The sequence below is a fragment of the Physeter macrocephalus genome, chromosome 5 (genome assembly GCF_002837175.3).
Source record: "Physeter macrocephalus isolate SW-GA chromosome 5, ASM283717v5, whole genome shotgun sequence".
Taxonomy (NCBI): Eukaryota; Metazoa; Chordata; class Mammalia; order Artiodactyla; family Physeteridae; genus Physeter; species Physeter macrocephalus.
Window position 1 is genome coordinate 92,826,786 of NC_041218.1, and position 18,668 is coordinate 92,845,453.

General features: G+C 39.1%; 1 protein-coding gene across 1 annotated transcript in view; it reads left to right on the plus strand.

Annotated features, from left to right (window-relative positions):
* PRKAR2B (protein kinase cAMP-dependent type II regulatory subunit beta) overlaps positions 1–18,668 on the plus strand; it is a 142,184-nt gene that overhangs the window by 112,950 nt on the left and 10,566 nt on the right. Inside the window, exons 5-8 of the mRNA XM_024115970.3 lie at positions 5,906–6,012; positions 9,468–9,621; positions 15,076–15,177; positions 16,596–16,670. Of these exons, the coding sequence (XP_023971738.1) occupies positions 5,906–6,012; positions 9,468–9,621; positions 15,076–15,177; positions 16,596–16,670 (438 nt within the window). The remainder of the gene's footprint in view (positions 1–5,905; positions 6,013–9,467; positions 9,622–15,075; positions 15,178–16,595; positions 16,671–18,668) is intronic.

Below are 18,668 nucleotides of genomic sequence, written 5' to 3' on the forward strand. Positions count from 1 at the left end.
GTGAGGCCCGCGTACCACAAAAAAAAAAAAAAAAAAAAAAAAAAAAAGATGTAATGTTATATTCTCTGTTTAAATGGAGAGTTTGGTTTGGTTTTTGGCGCAGTGGTTGAGAGTCCGCCTGCCGATGCAGGGGACGCGGGTTCATGCCCCGGTCCGGGAGGATCCCACGCGCTGCGGAGAGGCTGGGCCCGTGAGCCATGGCCGCTGGGCCTGCGCGTCCGGAGCCTGTGCTCCGCAGTGGGACTGGCCACAACGGTGAGAGGCCTGCGTACCGCAAAAATTAAAAAAAAAAAAAAAATTTAAATCAGTATGCATATAGAATTTACAAAAATTCAAAAGGAACAAAAGAGTAGTCAGTGAAAGGAGATCTCCCTTACATCCCTGTCTCCCAGCAATCCAGTTTCTCAGGAGCCAAGTTCTTTTAGCGCTATCATGCATATATTTCTAGGGTTACTCTATGTATATACAAATATATTCTTTTTAAAATTTTTGTGGCAGCAAACTCTACACGTAGAGTTCTTGCCCAGTTTTTTTTTCTAACAGTTTATCTGTATTTATAGAGTTTTCATATTCTTTCTTAAAATTATTTTTATCAGTATTTATTTTTATAAAAGTTTTAATTGGTAGCTTTTATGTATTATAAAGCTAAACCATGAAAACACATTGCGTTTTGCTGTTGTCTAATGGATTAACATTGTATATACAAGGGGCACCCCAAATAATATTGAAAAAGAAGAACAAAGTTGAAGGACTCACGCTTGCCAACATCAAAACTTTTACCTCAAAGCTGCAGTAATCAAAACTGTGTTACTGGCATAGGGATAGACATACAGAACAATGGAATAGCATTGAGAGTCGAGAAACAAACCTATACATCTGTGGCCATTTGATTTCAACAAAAATGCCAAGATCATTCACTGGGGAAAGAATAGTCTTTTCAATAAATGGTGCTGGGACAACTGGGTATCCACACACAAAAGAACAAGGTTGGACTCCTACTTCACACCAAGTACAAGAATTAACTCAAAATGGATCAAAGACCTAAATGTAAGCTGTAAAACTATAAAACTCTTAGAAGAGCTTTATAGAAGGGCCTCGTATTCAGAATATAGAAAGAACACTTAGACTCAACCACAGAAGGACAAACAACCCAACTTTAAAATGTGCAGGGTTCTTGAATAATAGACATTTCTCTAGAGAAGATATACAGATGACCAATAAGCACATGAAAAGATTCTCAGCATGGTTAGTCACTAGGGAAATACAAGTCAGAACCACAGTGAAATACCACTTCACCCCCACTAGGATGGGTATCGTTTTTTTAAAAAGGAAAATAACAGGTGTTGGCAAGGATGTGGAGAAATCGGAACCCGGTACATCGCTGGTGGTAAAGTAAAATGGTCCAGGCACTGTGGAAAACAGCTTGGCCGTTTCTCAAAAGGTTAAACAGAGAATTACCATATGACTCAGCAATTTCACTCCCAGGTGTAGATCCAAAAGAATTGAAACAGGTGTGCCAATAAATACTTGTATATGAATGTTCATAGTCGCACTATTCACAATAGCCAAAAGGTGGAAAGAACCCAAGTGTCCATCGACAGGTGAACGGGTAAGTAAATTGTGGTGTGTGTTCGTATATATATATAGTGGAATATTATTCATCCATAAAAAGGAATGAAGTATGATATATGCTATAACATAGATGAACCTTGAAAACATTATAATGAATGAAGTAAGCCAGACCCAAAAGATCACATATTGTGTGATTCCATTATATGAAATATCCAGAATAGGTGAATCCATAGAGACAGAAAACATATTGGTGGCTGCCAGGGCCTAGTGGGAGGAGAGAATGGGGAATGACTGCTTAACGGGTGCACTGTTTCCTTTTGCGGAAATGTTTTGAAAGTAGGTACAGGTGGTGGCTGCACAATTTTGTGGCCACTAGTCCACTTTAAAATGGTTAATTTTATGTGACATAAAATTTTACTTCATAAAAAATGTATATATAATCCATCCGAACATGTTGATTTACTTTAGTTTTAATATTTAATGGTTAGAACACACCTGAAGGATGAGTTTGGGATTAACATATACACACTACTGTATATAAAATAGATAATCAACAAGGACCTACTGTATAGCACAGGGAACTATATTCAATATCTTGTAATTACCTATAAGGGAAAAAAATCTGAAATGTATATGTATAACTGTATCACTTTGCTGTACGCCTGAAACTAACACAACATTGTAAATCAACTATACTTCAATTTTTAAAAATGGTTTAAAACAATCAGCTGTTTACAGAATCGATCACTGAAGCACCTCCTCAAAATCCCTGGCTTCCAGAAAACAGTTTGAAAACCACTGAACCCTTTTGACAGCATGTGGAAGATGGGGGGCCTGTCTTGACAGGCCCAGGGAGCTCATCTCTTTGCCCTGTCACTGCTAGACAGCTGTCCCTCTTAGGCAGGCCTTTACGTTGTTCCAAAATCTCCAGAAACTTCCACCCAGCAGTCCCAGTTCTGGCCTCTGGAATCACCGACATCATCATTGCGGCAGCAGATAGTATGTGTTCGCTGAAGTTCCTCCTACAGCAAGCAGGGTTTCAGATTTCCTGATTGCCCTTCTTTGAGCGTTCTCATGGTTGTCAGCAACTCCAGTAAAAGATAGGGTTCTTAAAATCTATACTTTTTTTTTTTATAGCTGCATAGCTTTCCAATGCATGGATGTATCAAACTTATTTATTCGGAGCCTTGTAGATAAACTTGAGTTTTCAATTCTTTGCTATTACAATGCACATTTTGCAGTGAAAAATGCCCCTGCACATGTCGTTTCACAGATGTGTTATAGAATAACTTCCTAGACGAGGAATAGTGAGGTGACGGGTAGCGCGTTTGAAATGATACCGACTGTTGACAGTGCGCCCTCTGAGGCCCGTTCCCATCAGCCGTCTGCAGGAGGAACCCTCCTTCCCACACCATCTCCACCAGGGTGTTAGTCTAACATTTTTATCTTTCTGAATCTGGCAGGTGAAAAAGGGTATCTCCTTTCAATTTTGATTTGCATTCCTCTTTATTTTGAAAGAAGTTGAACATCTTTTTGTGTTTTTAAGAGCTCCTTCCCCCTTTTCTGGAAGCTTTGCAGGTCAGGTCTGTATTTTTTTTTTTTTTTTTTTTAACATCTTTATTGGAGTATAATTGCTTTACAATGTGGTTTGTTAGTTTCTGCTTTATAACAAAGTGAATCAGTTATACATATACACATGTTCCCATATCTCTTCCCTCTTACGTCTCCCTCCCTCCCACCCTCCCTTTGATGTGCTAAAACCACACTGTCGTGTGGGTGTGGAGGTTCTGGTCCTTGATTGTTCCGGGCCCTTGAGTGAGCCCTTTCAGTCTGAACACTTAACATCCTGTGGTTCTGGAAAATTCATCCCATATTTCTTTGATTATTTTCTCCCCTTTGTTATCTCTAATATCACTTTGTCTGGAACTTCTGTCTTTTCATCTGTCGACTTTCTTTGAAGTTCTTATTTTAATTTACCTTCTTAGTTCTTTTACAAGAAAATTCTGTGATGGGGGGTACATGTTACACATTTGTCAAAACGCACCAAGTGTACAGCACCGCACCAAGGGTGAACCCAGATGTCAGCTGCGGACTTTGTGTGATAATGATGGCAGTGTAGGTTCATCACTTGTAATAAATGTACCTTCTGGTGGGGATGTTGACAGTAGGGGAGAGGCTGGGGGGAGGCAGGGGGTTTATGAAAACTCTTTATGCTTTTCGCTCCTTTTTGCTGTGAACCTAAAACTGCTCTCAAAAATAAAGTATTTAAAAGGAAGAAAAAATTTTGGTAATCATGTTTTCAGTTTTCAACTTACCCATTTTTCTCTGATTGGCTCTTTTTCTAGATATCCTGTTTTTCATCTCATGGATATAACATTGTCTTGAACATCTCTGGGTATACAAAGTAGAACTTTCTGAAAGCTCATCACTGTTCTTGAATTTTCTAGCTCATTTGGTGTTATACTGCTGTTTATCTTAGTCTTGTAGGCTACCAGAGGGGCCACGGAAAGCTGATGTGGAGCCCTGAATAAGTATGGCAGAGCTGTCCACCAGTGTCCTGCTGGTTGAGTGACAGGGGGCCAGCTGTTAACATGGGGGAACCCCTCATCCCAGCAAGTGAAGGTCCTTGTTCCAGGGCACCAGGCTTCACAGTAGCTGTTTAAGTTCTCTCTTATTTATTTAGTTTCTCCCAAGAACCTGACTCTGATCTTTTGTCCGGGAAGAACTGGGGTTAATATTTGGTTGCCAGGTGTTCTTTGTTCAGAGTTGAGGCATTTGGAAGGAAGGTATCAACTGATCGTGGAGGATTTTGAATTGGTCTACCTCTTTCAGCTGTGTCTCAGTCCCGTTCTGACCGGACCGGGTGTTTCCCAGTCTGGAGCCTCTGGAGCTCTGATAGGTGGTCAGCCCCTCCACACTGCAGGCCCACCTGACCTTCTCCGGGCTGCATGCTCTCTCAGCCCCCATTTAACTTCCCTTTGCTCTAGAAATCTCTCCTCCAGTTTCCCCTTCCCATTCTCATGGTTGTGGAGTCGTACCTTGATAGTCTCTATGAAATGTTAATGGTGTCTCAAAAAGAAGAGAATCACACATGGTCTGTTCATGCTCTGATCCAGAATATTTTGTTTCTTCAACCTGTGTTTTCCGCTTGCATCTTTTTCCCCCTGCATCTTTTTCCCCCTCTAACCTGTCTTCAGCTCCTTAATTTGTTTATAATAGTAATTGATTTTGGCCTGGGAGTGACTTGAAGCCTTCTTATGACTTCTGACTTTTCTGTTACTGTGCACCATACTGTTTCTCCACATCCAGTTGTTTTTAAATCTTCAGAGGTTTTTGAATTGTTCCTGTATTTGTTCTGAGGAAAGATTTCTTTTGCCTCCTAGTTGATTCTCACTAGCCGAGGTTTATTCTTAAGCCTTGACAAGCACCCTTTAGCAGAATAAAAATGACCGGGGCGCGAACCCGGTTCCCCTGCATCGGCAGGCGGACGCGCAACCGCTGCGCCACCAGGGAAGCCCCATCCAGTTGTTTTTAAATCTTCAAAGGTTTTTGAATTGTTCCTGTATTTGTTCTGAGGAAAGATTTCTTTTGCCTCCTAGTTGATTCTCACTAGCCGAGGTTTATTCTTAAGCCTTGACAAGCACCCTTTAGCAGAATAAAAATTTTTAAATAGTTGTTGACTGATAGGTTTGATGTTTCTGGCTTCAGTTTTAATAAATCTGTCCTAGGGAGGTATATGGTTGCTTCTTGAAGAGAACCTTAGTGACAAAAGATAGTGATGGACTATTGGCTACAATCGTTTTTGGTTTTGCTTTTGTTGGTTTGGTTCTATTTTGGTTTTGGTGCTAAACCAAGAAGGATTGGAGTCAGGATTTAAATTCACTAAATATTTAGGTACTCGCTATAGAAATTCTAGTGATGACTAAAATAGGGAAGTGTTTTAAAAGTTTAGGTATCTTTAAAAGACATTTGCAATAGTTCTTTATTAACTTGATCATTTTAGTTGCTAAGGTTATATTTCACAAGGTATATGATGGCTTGATGGTTAATTTTTCATACTAAAGTGGTGATAGTTGCAAATATTCTGAAATAGACTAATTATAATTACTTTTATTCAGGTACTGAATATGAGAGTAAATATATAATCATCTGGTTTGTATGTGGTGAGGAGGACTATTTTGTGTATTTTATTTGACAAGACTTAATGGCGGTGATGATATTTCCATTTCTTTGAGCTTGTTCACAGAAGTATAAGCTAATTATGGATCTTTAACTATAAAGCTAAACATGTTCTAGATAAACCAAGATTGTCTTTTCTTTTTTTGAAAAATAGGAGCAGATGTCTCAAGTATTAGATGCCATGTTTGAAAAATTGGTCAAAGAAGGGGAACATGTAATTGATCAAGGTGATGATGGCGACAACTTTTATGTAATTGACAGGTAAGTTTTGTGTAACTTCACTGCTGAAAGGTATGAACCTTTTGTGGAAATCTCAGTGGTTATTATAACGACTGACAGATTAACGTACGATAACTGCTATTGCCTCTTTACCCTTATTCCTGTGTAACTGGCCCTACACAGCTACGGTGAACCCATGCAGTGAAACCGTGCTACATCATGGAAAGAGGCATAGTGTATGGAAGACTGGTGACTTTTGGTTAACCTAGAAATCTGTCATTTACTGGGAGCCTCCTCATTTGTTAACTTCTAATTGAGAGGTAGTGATGCCTGTTACAGAGTTAGAGATGGCTGTTACTGGGAGAATAGCAGCATAATACAACATCTGGGATATTGAATCCGTATAACTCAATCTGTTATTATGTTTTCTAAAACGTTTCTTCTGTTATTACTTAATGAAGTAAAACATGCTAATGGCTTGAAAGATTCAGATATTTCAGAGGGGCCTAAGGTGAAAAGTTAGTCTCTCTTCCTACTGCTTTAGCATCATCTAATCAGCAGTGAGTAATTTGCGTGTCTTTCCAGAAATTGTTTATGCATTATTATATTTGTCTATTAAAAACTCTGTAGAGAACTTATTTAAGTGAGAAGGCCTGCATTTATATTGAAAATCTAATTTCAGAAAATTTAAGTTGTGCTTGACTTCATCCAAGAACAGTGTGCTTTTCAGATGTAGAGAGCAAACGTATGGACACCAAGGGGGGAAAGCGGGGTAGCTGGGGGGAATGAATTGGGAGATTGGGATTGACGTGTACACACTGATGTGTATAAAATAGATAACTAATGAGAACCTGCTGTATCAAAAAATAAAAAAAAGTTAAATCAGCTATAAAAAATTAAAATAAAATAACATAAAAAAAAAAAGAACAGTGTGCTTTTAGCAATACTTAGGTAACAACCCTAAGATGTAAAAGGTGCGCAGCCGGGACTGAGTCTTCATTTCTGCACTTCTGTAACATGGTGGTGAGGTGTTGTTGAGACGTTTGGATTCCCCAAGCACCCCACCACCACCAACGCCCGCCCTGTTTGCATGGAACACAGATCATCTCCCAGCCTGATTTGTCGGATTACATTTGCTTCTCTGGGCCAAGTTGTGTTCTACTCAGAGGCTCCACAGAAAATCACACCCCCCGCCCCCGTCCGCTTAGCCCTTGTTCCCTGATCTGGGCTCTGTGGGTGGTACCTTTCATGCATCAGTAGCACATGCTCTCTGAGTCTCTCAGTCCCTCATCCCTAAGTCCGTGGTGACCCGGGAGAGCTGCACTAGCCAGGGCTGGGGCTGGACGCTATGATTTTAGAATTGTCCCACGTGTAAATTAAAGTCATGATTCTGGTACCATTAACAGCTTTCATCAACGAAACACCTCAGAAATTCACTCAGCTGTTTAATCGTATTGAATTGTAGGGGTCTATGTGAACCCCAAAGGTAGTACGGGAATAATTTTCTCTTAGTAGGTATTTTGACTATAAAAACGCCTTACATTTGTATATAGCACCTTCCCTTTTCAGTTAGATCCTCGTCACCCTTTCGACAGGTGACAATTTTCAGGCCCACAGAAGTGATGCGAGTTGGCGAAGGTCACCCAGATGATGAGTGTGGAGCCGACCCAGCATCTGGGTCTCTTGGCCACTGTGTGTGCTCTTTTCGTGGCTCTGCCCTGCCCAGGGCCTCACGTTCTCAGGGGAGAAATCTATATGAAAATGCAGCACACGGTATTGTAGCAGATTTTTAGACTGATATGATTTCAGCTGGACTAGTAGCTCACTATACTTCTTGTCAACACATTTGTTGTGTATTTTATCCTAGTCAAAGTAGAAAACATAGAAAACAGTTTTAGTGCAAACGTGTAAAGAGTATAAATAGAAAAATTAATCTATACTTGAAAAATAACTTCATGAAACAAATTCCAGAGGGTATCCCTGAAACCGCCATTCTAGCCGTGAATTATATTAAAAGCCAGTTATTCTTATTCATGAATATCTTTTGTCTCTAATATCTTATGTGTTTGCTTTTGTTGTATCTTTACCATTCATAATCCTTTCTTAATCTTAAAAGCACTCCCTGTTTTGTCTTTGCTAGAGTTTAGCCAACAGAATAAAGCCAAAGAATTTCTCCTGTCTGCCCTCACAGGTGTTTCAGTAAGCCTTGAAACCGTGTCCTCTGATAAGATACAGTACATGGAAAAACAGTTCTCCACAAGAAGAATGCAGTTTCCAGAAATATAGGATCTGGATAATATGCAGCGCAGTGACTGTTTTACTTGCCTAGAAAAAGAAACCCAATTAAAAGATAAGCACAGAAAGACTATAAAAAGACCAGGATCAGATATTTAGCCTGAATTTCTACCACTTTTAGATGGTGGGGTCAGTCTAACATGAAGGGCCAGATGGTATAAAGAGCCAGAGAGTAAATTTCGCAGGCTTTCTGGGCCATGAGGTCTATGTTGCAGCTACTCAACTCTGCTGTCATAGCACAAGTCACCTACAGAGAATGCAGAAACCGCCGGTGTGTTTGTCTTTCCAATAAAACTTGATTTACAGAAGCAGGCAGCCAGTCTTGGGCCTCAGCTTGCCGGCCCCTCCTGTAGATTATAAAGGACCCTGTAAGTACTGTACAGCAGTGCCTGACCAGATTGTTAGAGCTATATTCCTTTTAAAAATTATTTTCTTCTGATCTCAAAAGTAATACATATTCGTTTTAGAAACAAAAACTCTTTAATTACATAGTGAATGTCCCTAGAATCCTCCACAATTGTTATACTCAGAGATCACTGCAATCAGCGGATTCACACGCATTCCTTCAGATGGTTGTCTTTGCATGTTGCATTTGGTTGCAGTCTTAGTTATATTTTTATCATTTATTTCAATACCTTAAATATTTGTCATTTAGTCTCATTTGCCCCAGACGATGAGACAACAGACACATGTATGGGCCTTACCCTTGTCCCGTGGATGGTCTCTTCTTCCTGCTTGTCTGGAACTGGTGCTGTCTTTTTCACATATTGATGCCCTTTTATTACTTGTTGTCATTAGAGGGGACAGGAAAATAAGAGCCCATCCTCAGCTGTCACCCTTGGGTGTGTCCTCGGTCTCAGGGAGGACTCCCGTTACCTTCCTGTGCCTGCGGAAGGCTCCTAGTGCACCCACCCAGCTTCTGCTGCTGCCCGATGCAAAGATCTCTTCAAGGACGTAGAAGAAGCTGGGAGCAGTGGCATATCTGGGAGGAAACTGAATGGCTGGGCCAGGGCACTATTCACCTTTCTAGACATTTAAAATTTTAACTGGGTGAATGTGTTATGATGTCCCAGCAATAAGACTAAGCAATAAATGATTTTTTTTAAGAAAAGAATGAGGTTGCATTTCCCAGGGCTCATGTTTTATCGTGATGAGATTTTACTTGAATTACTTTTACGTCTTCTCTTCCACATGTGCAACAGAGGAACATTTGATATCTACGTGAAATGTGATGGTGTTGGAAGGTGTGTTGGCAACTATGACAATCGTGGGAGTTTTGGCGAACTGGCCTTAATGTACAATACGCCCAGAGCAGCTACAATCACTGCTACCTCTCCCGGTGCTCTGTGGGGCTTGGTGAGTGAAGTATTTATTTGACCTGAATGTCATTTGTAACAATCATTATGAGAGAAGCCAGGTGGCTACAGTATTTTAGTTCTAATAGGTAGATTTATTGGGGATCATCATCAGTCATCAGGGAATTTATTAAGCAACTACTAGATGCTGAACTGTTGGACACTAGGACTGTGCTGAGTTAAATCTTCATGTTCTTTTCGCAAATTGAGTCAGGAGTTTAACCTACTGGCCGTGGGAAAGACACTCAGATCCAAAATGTTCCTCTTTTACCCACTCTTAAAAACCAACCAGCCACACAAACAAAGGCTTCAGTGCTGTTTTTTCAGATAGCTATCTGTGGTAAATATTATCATCTGTGGTTCCCAGAGTGTGGTCCCCTGACCTGTAGCATCTCTATCACCTGGGAGCTTGCTAGAAATGCACATTGACGCCCCGCTTACTGAGTTCAGGCCCGTTGACTCAGAAACTCTGGCGATGGGGCCCAGCAGTCTGTATTTGAGCAAGCCCACTGGGTGATTCTCACGCATGCTTGAGAAACCACCATAAACTGAGTCTCTCCGCGCTGTATAAATTGATTGGTAACAACTTTGCATTGCCAAGCAGCTGTGTGGAGAGAAAGTACTTGGTGCCTGTGCTTCTCACGTGGATGCACATCAGAATTTCTTGGAGGTGTTAAAAAAAAAAATTCTCTTACCTAGGCCCTACCACAGACAAACTTAATCAGACTCTCAGGGTTGGGACTCTCAGACCTGGGCTTTAAAAGAAAATTTCTTAATGGTGCTGTTTCAACAAGACTTAAAAGTTGGTTTAAAGACATTTGGGGGACTTCCCTGGCAGTCCAGTGGCCAAGACCCCATGCTCCCAATGCAGGGGGCCTGAGTTCAGTCCCTGGTCGGGGAACCAGATGCTGCATGCCACAACTAAGAGTTCGCATGCTGCAACTAAAGACCCCCGCACACCACAACTAAAGATCCCACGTGCTGCAACGAAGATCCCATGTGCTGCAACTAAGACCCGGCACAGCCAAGTAAATAAATATTTTTTTAAAAAAACAACATTTGGGTTGCGGGGGAAGGAGATTCTTTTCATAGATGATCTTAGGATGCAGAGTAGCCGACCCAAGGCAAGCTGATTCTGGACTGTGTTTAATCTGGTGCTTAGGGATCACCTGGGAATCCAGTTAAAATGCAGATTCAGATTCACTGGGTCTGGGATGAGGCCTGTGATTCTGCATTTCTCTCCAGCTCCCAGGAGACACCAGTGGCTGCCGGTGCCCAGAACACACTTTAAACAGCCCTGATTTAAAGGGAGTGTTGACAATACTTGTTTTTCCTTTTAAATTGTTGAAAACATCCCATCCTGTAGTTTTGACACGCGTTTACTCGGTTATTTCTCTCAAATCCTTTTGTGGAAGGAGACGAGGTTGAAGTAACAGGAAGTTTGCTAACAATCTCCTTCCCAAGGACTGTAGCTTCAGAGAAGTTACACATTATTCAGTCACCACTCAGCCTTTGACTCCGATGTGGATCCAACTGATAAAAATAGCTCTTGATCAGAGAAACAAGACGTATTGTGCATTTCTTCTTATTAGACCTAGGCAGTTGCTGTTTTCTTATTTAAAAATGTGATGAGTCACTTTTTAAGTGGTGGAAGCAAACTTGGAATTGTTTCAGGTGGAAGGGAGCTGAAGTGTCTTAAGGGCTATCAAAGATTTGAATACCCAACGCCAGCAAAATAAACACTCTAAACCTGAGTGGACTTGGCCCCTAAGAAGCATTTGCCTGCCCTCACAGCCGCGGGTCTCTATCTCTTTCATTAAGGAAGGTATCATTTAAAATTTAATCATCTTGATAGGGTTGCCAGCCAGGGTCAGACTGTCACATGGTAAGGAAGCCTTCTCCCTGCAGGTCCTTGGAACAGGGTCACACACTTAGCGGGTCGGCCCTTTGAATACTGATAGTTCTCAGCCCTGGAAGGAACCTTAAACTAGGGACAAAGGCCCGGCATTTCCCAGTGCATGTGATACTTATGTTCTCAGGTAGGGTTAAGCATTTTCACAGATTTTTTTACTAATCTGTACATGTTTCAAGCTTTATGAAAGTGGGCAGTTTGTGATGATCACCTTGGGGATGTGCATAAGTGCAGTAGGTGTTTTTAAAAAACTATAATAATTAACATAATCAATTAATACTTCAAACCTGTTTTCTCAGCAGCTTGCCTAACTAGCCCCCTTTCAGCAAAAGCCGAGTAGAAAAGAGATTTTACTTTTAAGACCAACAGGTTGGAGCTCTGCCACATAAGTGCAGGTGTAAAGATAAGCAGATCTCAAGAGAAAAGTCCTTTGTAGAATAGTCTAACTTTGTAAATAAGACTAGGTCACTGTTAGCCTTGGGGGATTAACTGATCTACAAGACCATGCTGGTGATTCAGAGGGGCAATGATTGATTGAAATGACTAGGATGAAAACATTTGAAATGGGACTTTGTGGATTTTATTTATATGTCACAGTGGGTGTGAAGAGGTGGGCCACTAATAGAAAATTTTTCCTGAGACGTGTAGCTCATTACGGTTAATTTCTAAATTGCTAACCTATTTCTAGTCTTCTCTGTTTTGCAGTAAACTCTGTTCATAAAATGGTGTTGCATCTGGTTCCCAGACCTGATTCTATATCAGAATCACTCGGGGAGCTTTTACGAAATACAGATGATTATAGAGTCCTATATGCAGAGATTTGGAGTCATTAAAGTCTGGGATGTTAGAATAAACCTTTTTTTATTTTTTATTTTTTTTTTAATTGAAAGCCAACATTTTACAGGGGTGTAATACATTTGTAATATAAGACTCTTTCTCCCAGTACTCAATTATTATTGAGATACTGTGGAAGGGCCCTACATTTTTGCTAATTCCCCTTTTAGCTATTTTAAGTAATCAGTAAACAATAACTTAGATTAAAACCCAATACCCAATATTGAGTCCTTCAATTTCTACCTGTTTTGTTTGATGGATTATCGGTGAAAAAAGTCATTCTCTGGAAAATTGTTATTTCTCACCAGTTTTGTTGCCCTTAAAGATTAAACTTTTTTCAGAAGCAGAACAGCTATTTCTTTTCCTTTTTTTTTCCCAGTCCTATAGTAATTTTCCTTGTGCACTGTGATAATCCTCAGGGAATTTGAGCAGAGAACCATAATTCTATTTCCTTTTTATATTAGTGTATATCACCTTGTAGTATATTGTTTCTGATTTGAAAGTTTAGCTGATCCTTAAATTCGACATGTCTGGTAATTATAGTCCTTAAGAACCTCTGTAAAAACATAATGAGGAGGAACCAAGATGGCGGAGTAGAAGGATGTGCTTTCACTCCCTCTTTTTTTTCTTTTTTTAAACATCTTTATTGGAGTATAATTGCTTTACAATGGTGTGTTAGTTTCTGCTTTACAACAAAGTGAATCAGTTATACATATACATATGTCCCCATATCTCTTCCCGCTTGCGTCTCCCTCCCTCCCCGCTTGCGTCTCCCTCCCTCCCACCCTCCCTATCCCACCCCTCTAGGTGGTCACACACAACAGCTGATTCTGATGCAGAACCAGACTTGGAAATTATTTCAATATTTTTACTAATTATCTTGAAAATTTTTCTCTTTTTAAAAAAATGATTACGAGTACAACAAGTCCAAATTACAGCCCTTATAAAATTGTAGTAAACTAAATTGGAGAACAGGATGTTTAATTTCCTAGAGACTTACATCCTCACTGGTATTTTTCTCCATCGTATCAGTTCATTTAAATTCAGCCCTAATATGTTGGCATAGTAATTTATTAATTAAAGAACATATCCCAATTAATTTTATTTTATATTAAGATGGTATAGTTATCAGTGTATGCCGAAGTAACATAATTCTAGGGGCTCTTAACTGAGAACTAAAATAACGTTTTGTAGGAATTTTTAAAATATAAAATTTGTAGGAAAACCATTTTTTGAGCCGTTACCTTTAAAGTTTTCCCTAGTTCCTTAATTCAGTGTGGTATCTTTGAGGTTAAGTAGTATAAACATAGGAACATTTTAGAATGATGAGCATGATAAAACACTGGAATCAGAGTCTACTCAAGAAAGTTGTCGTTTTTCTGTGCACCTTTTGTAAAAGGTGACAGAAACCCTAGAGTCAATAATTTTTCAACATCTCTTCACATTGTACTTTCATGATTTAAAAACATTTTCTAATACTGGTTTTCATGTATTTTTTACCGCAACCCACAAGAAACACATTAGGAAATGTCACCCCCAGTGCATGTGTGTGTGTGCCTTTGTGTATAACTGAAATAAATATACAACTCAACACTTTACTAAAAGGGATGCGCACTCAGATTTCCTCTTCTGGTGGTTTTTTTTGTTGTTGTTGTTGTTGTTTTAATAAAAATGCTGGTCATGGGTGAAGGGAGTCAAAAGGTACAAACTTCCGGTTATAAATACATCCTGGGGATGTAATGTACAGCAGAGTGACTACAGTTAATAATGCTGTATTGTATATTTGAAAGTTGCTATGTGAGTATATCTTAAAAGTTTTAATCATAAAAAAAATTCTGTAACTATGTATGGTGACGGATGTTAACTAGACTTATTGTGGTGATCATTTCACAATATGTACAAATGTTGAATCATTATGTTATATGCCTGAAACTAATATAATGTCGTATACCAGTTATAACTCAAAAACAATGCTAGTCATGTCCCACCGAATTGTAACACTCCAGGGCTATTATCTATATAGCAAAAGAACTCAGTGCTAGTTTGAACTCATAGAAACTGAGTAGAATGGTGGTTGCCAGGGCCTGGGTGGGGGGAGGGGGGTGCAGTTATAAAATGAATAAGTTCTGAGGATCCAGTGTACAAATGTTGATTATAGTTAACAATATTGTGTTACATACTCGAAAGCTGCTAAGAGAGTACATCTTAAACGTTGTCACCACAAAAAAGAAGTGGTAATTATGTGAGGTGATAGAGGTGTTAACTAACCCTACTGTGGTAATCATTTGACAATATATATCAAATCAACATGTTGTGTACCTTGAACTTCCACAATATTCTGTAGGTCAATTACATCTCAAAAGCTGGTGGTGGAAAACGAACAAGGAGCTGGTATGTTTTTTAAATGGTGCGACAGCGCCACATAGTGGGTGTAGCCCGCCAGTTACATGTTGGTCAGCTCTCTGTTCTGAATAAAAAGTAAACTGTTGCTTTCTTTAAAAAACATGAATATGGTTCTATATTTATGCTTAAAGAAATAAAAATCTGAAATGAGTCATATTAGAAGTGTAGTAATGTTAATTTTCTATTTCAGAATCTTCAATTATTGTTTGTTCCTTACAGGGAATAAAATGAAACTATTTCTTCAAACTTTGTTTCTCCATGAAGTCTACCTTTTAACTATCTTTGTATTTGATATTCTGCCTTTAGGACAGGGTGACCTTCAGGAGGATAATTGTAAAAAATAATGCCAAAAAGAGAAAAATGTATGAAAGCTTTATTGAGTCACTGCCATTCCTTAAATCTTTGGAAGTAAGTATATGTTTGTGCTTTTATTTTATTTTGCTTTAAAAGATTCTGTTTTGTTAGGAATACTTAGTTCTGTAGAAGGTTTCTTTGAATAATAATCTATCCATATTTTCATTTGAAAAGATTACAGTGTTTTTATAGCTTAGTATCTCTTTTACTGCCTGTAATTGCATTTGTCTTGTCGTTTACAAGTAATAGACCCCTAGGAGCATCTATAGCAGATTTATATGTGATCTCTATCTAAAAGCAGACTTAAACTAATCACACAAATGTAGGCAATAGCCTTTTTAGGAAGAGGTTATCTAAATACAGAATGTCCTCACTGGCCTCTCCTTCTTTATTCCTTTCCTCCTTTCCTCTTAAAATTGACAGTCTAAGGTCTCTCTTTCTTTTTTCAGGCTACACTTATTCACATGGTGAACTTGGCAAATCCTCTGGCTTTAAATGTCTGTTATGGTGATGCTTCTTAAAATTGACATCACCAGGCAAGGCCCCGCCCTTGAACACCAGGCTCATTTATCTAACTGCATATTTTAACATTTCTTCTGGGATGTCTAAAAGACATCTCAAACCTAACACATCCCCAACCTCCTTCCCTCTCTTCCCCACCCTAGCGATAGCAATGCCATCCTTCTAGCATCTCGGCCAGAATCCTTGGGGTTGATGGACCAGTCTGCTAACATGTCTCTTTGTTGGCTTGTCAGTATCCACCGAGTAGCAATTCGGGCCACATTTCAGAATGCATATTGGGCAGCTGATCTTCTCCAGCAGCAGATCTCTTTAAATAAAAATAGGTCAGGGGGGTTGGAAATTCATTTGCCTTCAGAGCTAGGTACATAAAAAGAAGAAACAGAAAACTTGAAAACATGTGCTGCATCTAAAGAAACAGCTGCTAGTCCACCAGAGTTTATTTTTGCTGCATGGAAATAAGGGCTGAGTGTTGCTGAATGCCCTGATTTTTCGAGAGAAGCTGGAAATTCAAGTTTTTATGAAAAATTTGTTTAAAATGCTGGCAGTTAATTAATATAACACACACATGCACACACACAAACCCACACACTGCTTAATTTATTTGGCCTGTAGGCTACCATTTTTAAATCCCTGAAATAGTTACGATTACCTGATTAGTCTATTTAATACAGTTGTCCCTACGTTTCCACGGGGATTGGTTCCAGGACCACCCCGGTGGATACCAAAATCTGCGGATGCTCAAGTCCCTCACGCTGGGCCCTCCTTAGCCCCCAGGTTCCATATTTGTGGATACAGAGAGCCAACTGTATATTTGTTGAAAAAAATCTGCATATAAGTGGACCTGCACGGTTCAAACCCATTTGTATTTGTATTATTATATAACAACTGTATTTGTATTATTAAATACAAATACAGTATTATCAAGTGTATTATCTTTTTTTCCTTTACAGGTTTCTGAGCGCCTGAAAGTGGTAGATGTGATAGGCACCAAAGTGTACAACGATGGAGAACAAATCATTGCTCAGGTATAATACTTTTTATGGAATTCACTTTGGGGTTATTTTCCAAAAGACTCTTATACACTGTAAGTCTTGATAAAGTTTTGATTTGTGTATCTCTAATTAGTATGTAATGATGGGTTAAATGAATATTCTATCAAATGACCTGTTAAAAATGGTTTAATTTACAGCCATCAAGCTATTTGAGTATTTTTATTTTTGTAACGAACTCTTAATATGTATTAAATCATCAAATGGATTTCTGCATAATTTTATATTTGTACCTGACATGAAGGTCACATGTATAAAGAATGTCATTTATAAGAGGAAAACAAATGGTAATCACTCCATGAGATTTATTAATAAGGACCCAGAAGGTGCATTGGAAGATGTAGAATTTTGCACAATCGGTTCATTGGCAAAACTTCCTGAGGCTGCTTCCTGATGAAATAAACCAAGAAGGGGACACACTGCACCGTGTACTGTGCTGGTTTCCAGGCACTACAGGAACTAGGGGGCCAGCATGCTCTTTAACCCCTAATGCTTTTCTAACATCCCATTGGAACCAGAAGCAATACATACGTATCTTGGTTAGAACAGACCTACCGAGAAGTAGGATTTGTGAAGACAGTTAAAGTTTACAGATAAAGCATACCAACGATAGTACCTTATTTCCCAGTTACAGTTTTGAAGCATTCATTGCATGATTTAAGCAGATTTTTAACAAATTCTGTAATTTTTGTATCACAATATTACACTGTATTGTAATCTTTATCTGAAATATTGTCTCTTTCGATATATGTGAAACAAGATTCAAGGTGTGTGAGACTGAAAAAAGAGTATTTTATTTTATTTTATTTTATTTTTATTATTTTTTAACATCTTTATTGGAGTATAATTTCCTTACAATGGTATGTTAGTTTCTGCTTTATTACAAAGTGAATCAGCTATACATATACATATATTCCCATATCTCCTCCCTCTTGTGTCTCCCTCCCACCCTCCCTATCTCCCACCCCTCTGGGTGGTCACAAAGCACCGAGCTGATCTCCCTGTGCTATGCAGCTGCTTCGCACTAGCTACCTGTTTTACATTTCGTAGTGTATATATGTTCATGCTGCTCTCTCACTTTGTCCCAGCTTACCCTTCCCCCTCCCTGTATCCTCAAGTCCATTCTCTATGTCTGCCTCTTTATTCCTGTCCTGCCCCTAGGTTCGTCAGAACCTTTTTTTTTTAGATTCCATATACATGTGCTAGCGTACGGTATTTGTTTTTCTCTTTCTGACTTACTTCACTCTGTATGACAGACTCTAGGTCCATCCACCTCACTACAAATAACTCAATTTCATTCCTTTTTATGGCTGAGTAATATTCCATTGTCTATATGTGCCACATCGTCTTTATCCATTCATCTGTCGATGGACACTTAGGTTGTTTCCATGTCCTGGCTATTGTAAATAGAGCTGCAGTGAACATTGTGGTACATGACTCTTTTTGAATTATGGTTTTCTCAGGGTATATGCCCAGGAGTGGGATTGTGGGGTCGGATGGTACGTCTATTTTTAGTTTTTTAAGGAACCTCCATACTGTTCTCCACAGTGGCTGTATCAATATACATTGCCACCAACAGTGCAGGAGGGTTCCCTTTTCTCCAGCATTGTTTTTAGATTTTTTGATGATGGCCATTCTGACCGGTGTGAGGTGATATCTCATTGTAGTTTTGATTTGCATTTCTCTCATGATTAATGATGTTGAGCATCCTTTCATGAGTTTATTGGCAATCTGTATATCTTCTCTGGATAAATATCTTTAGGTCTTCTGCCCATTTTTGGATTGGGTTGTTTGTTTTTTGATATTGAGCTGCATGAGATGCTTGTAAGTTTTGGAGATTAATCCTTTGTCAGTTGCTTCATTTGCAAATATTTTCTCCCATTCTGAGGGTTGTCTTTTTGTCTTGTTTATGGTTTCCTTTGCTGTGTAAAAGCTTTTAAGTTTCATGAGGTCCCATTTGTTTATTTTTGTTTT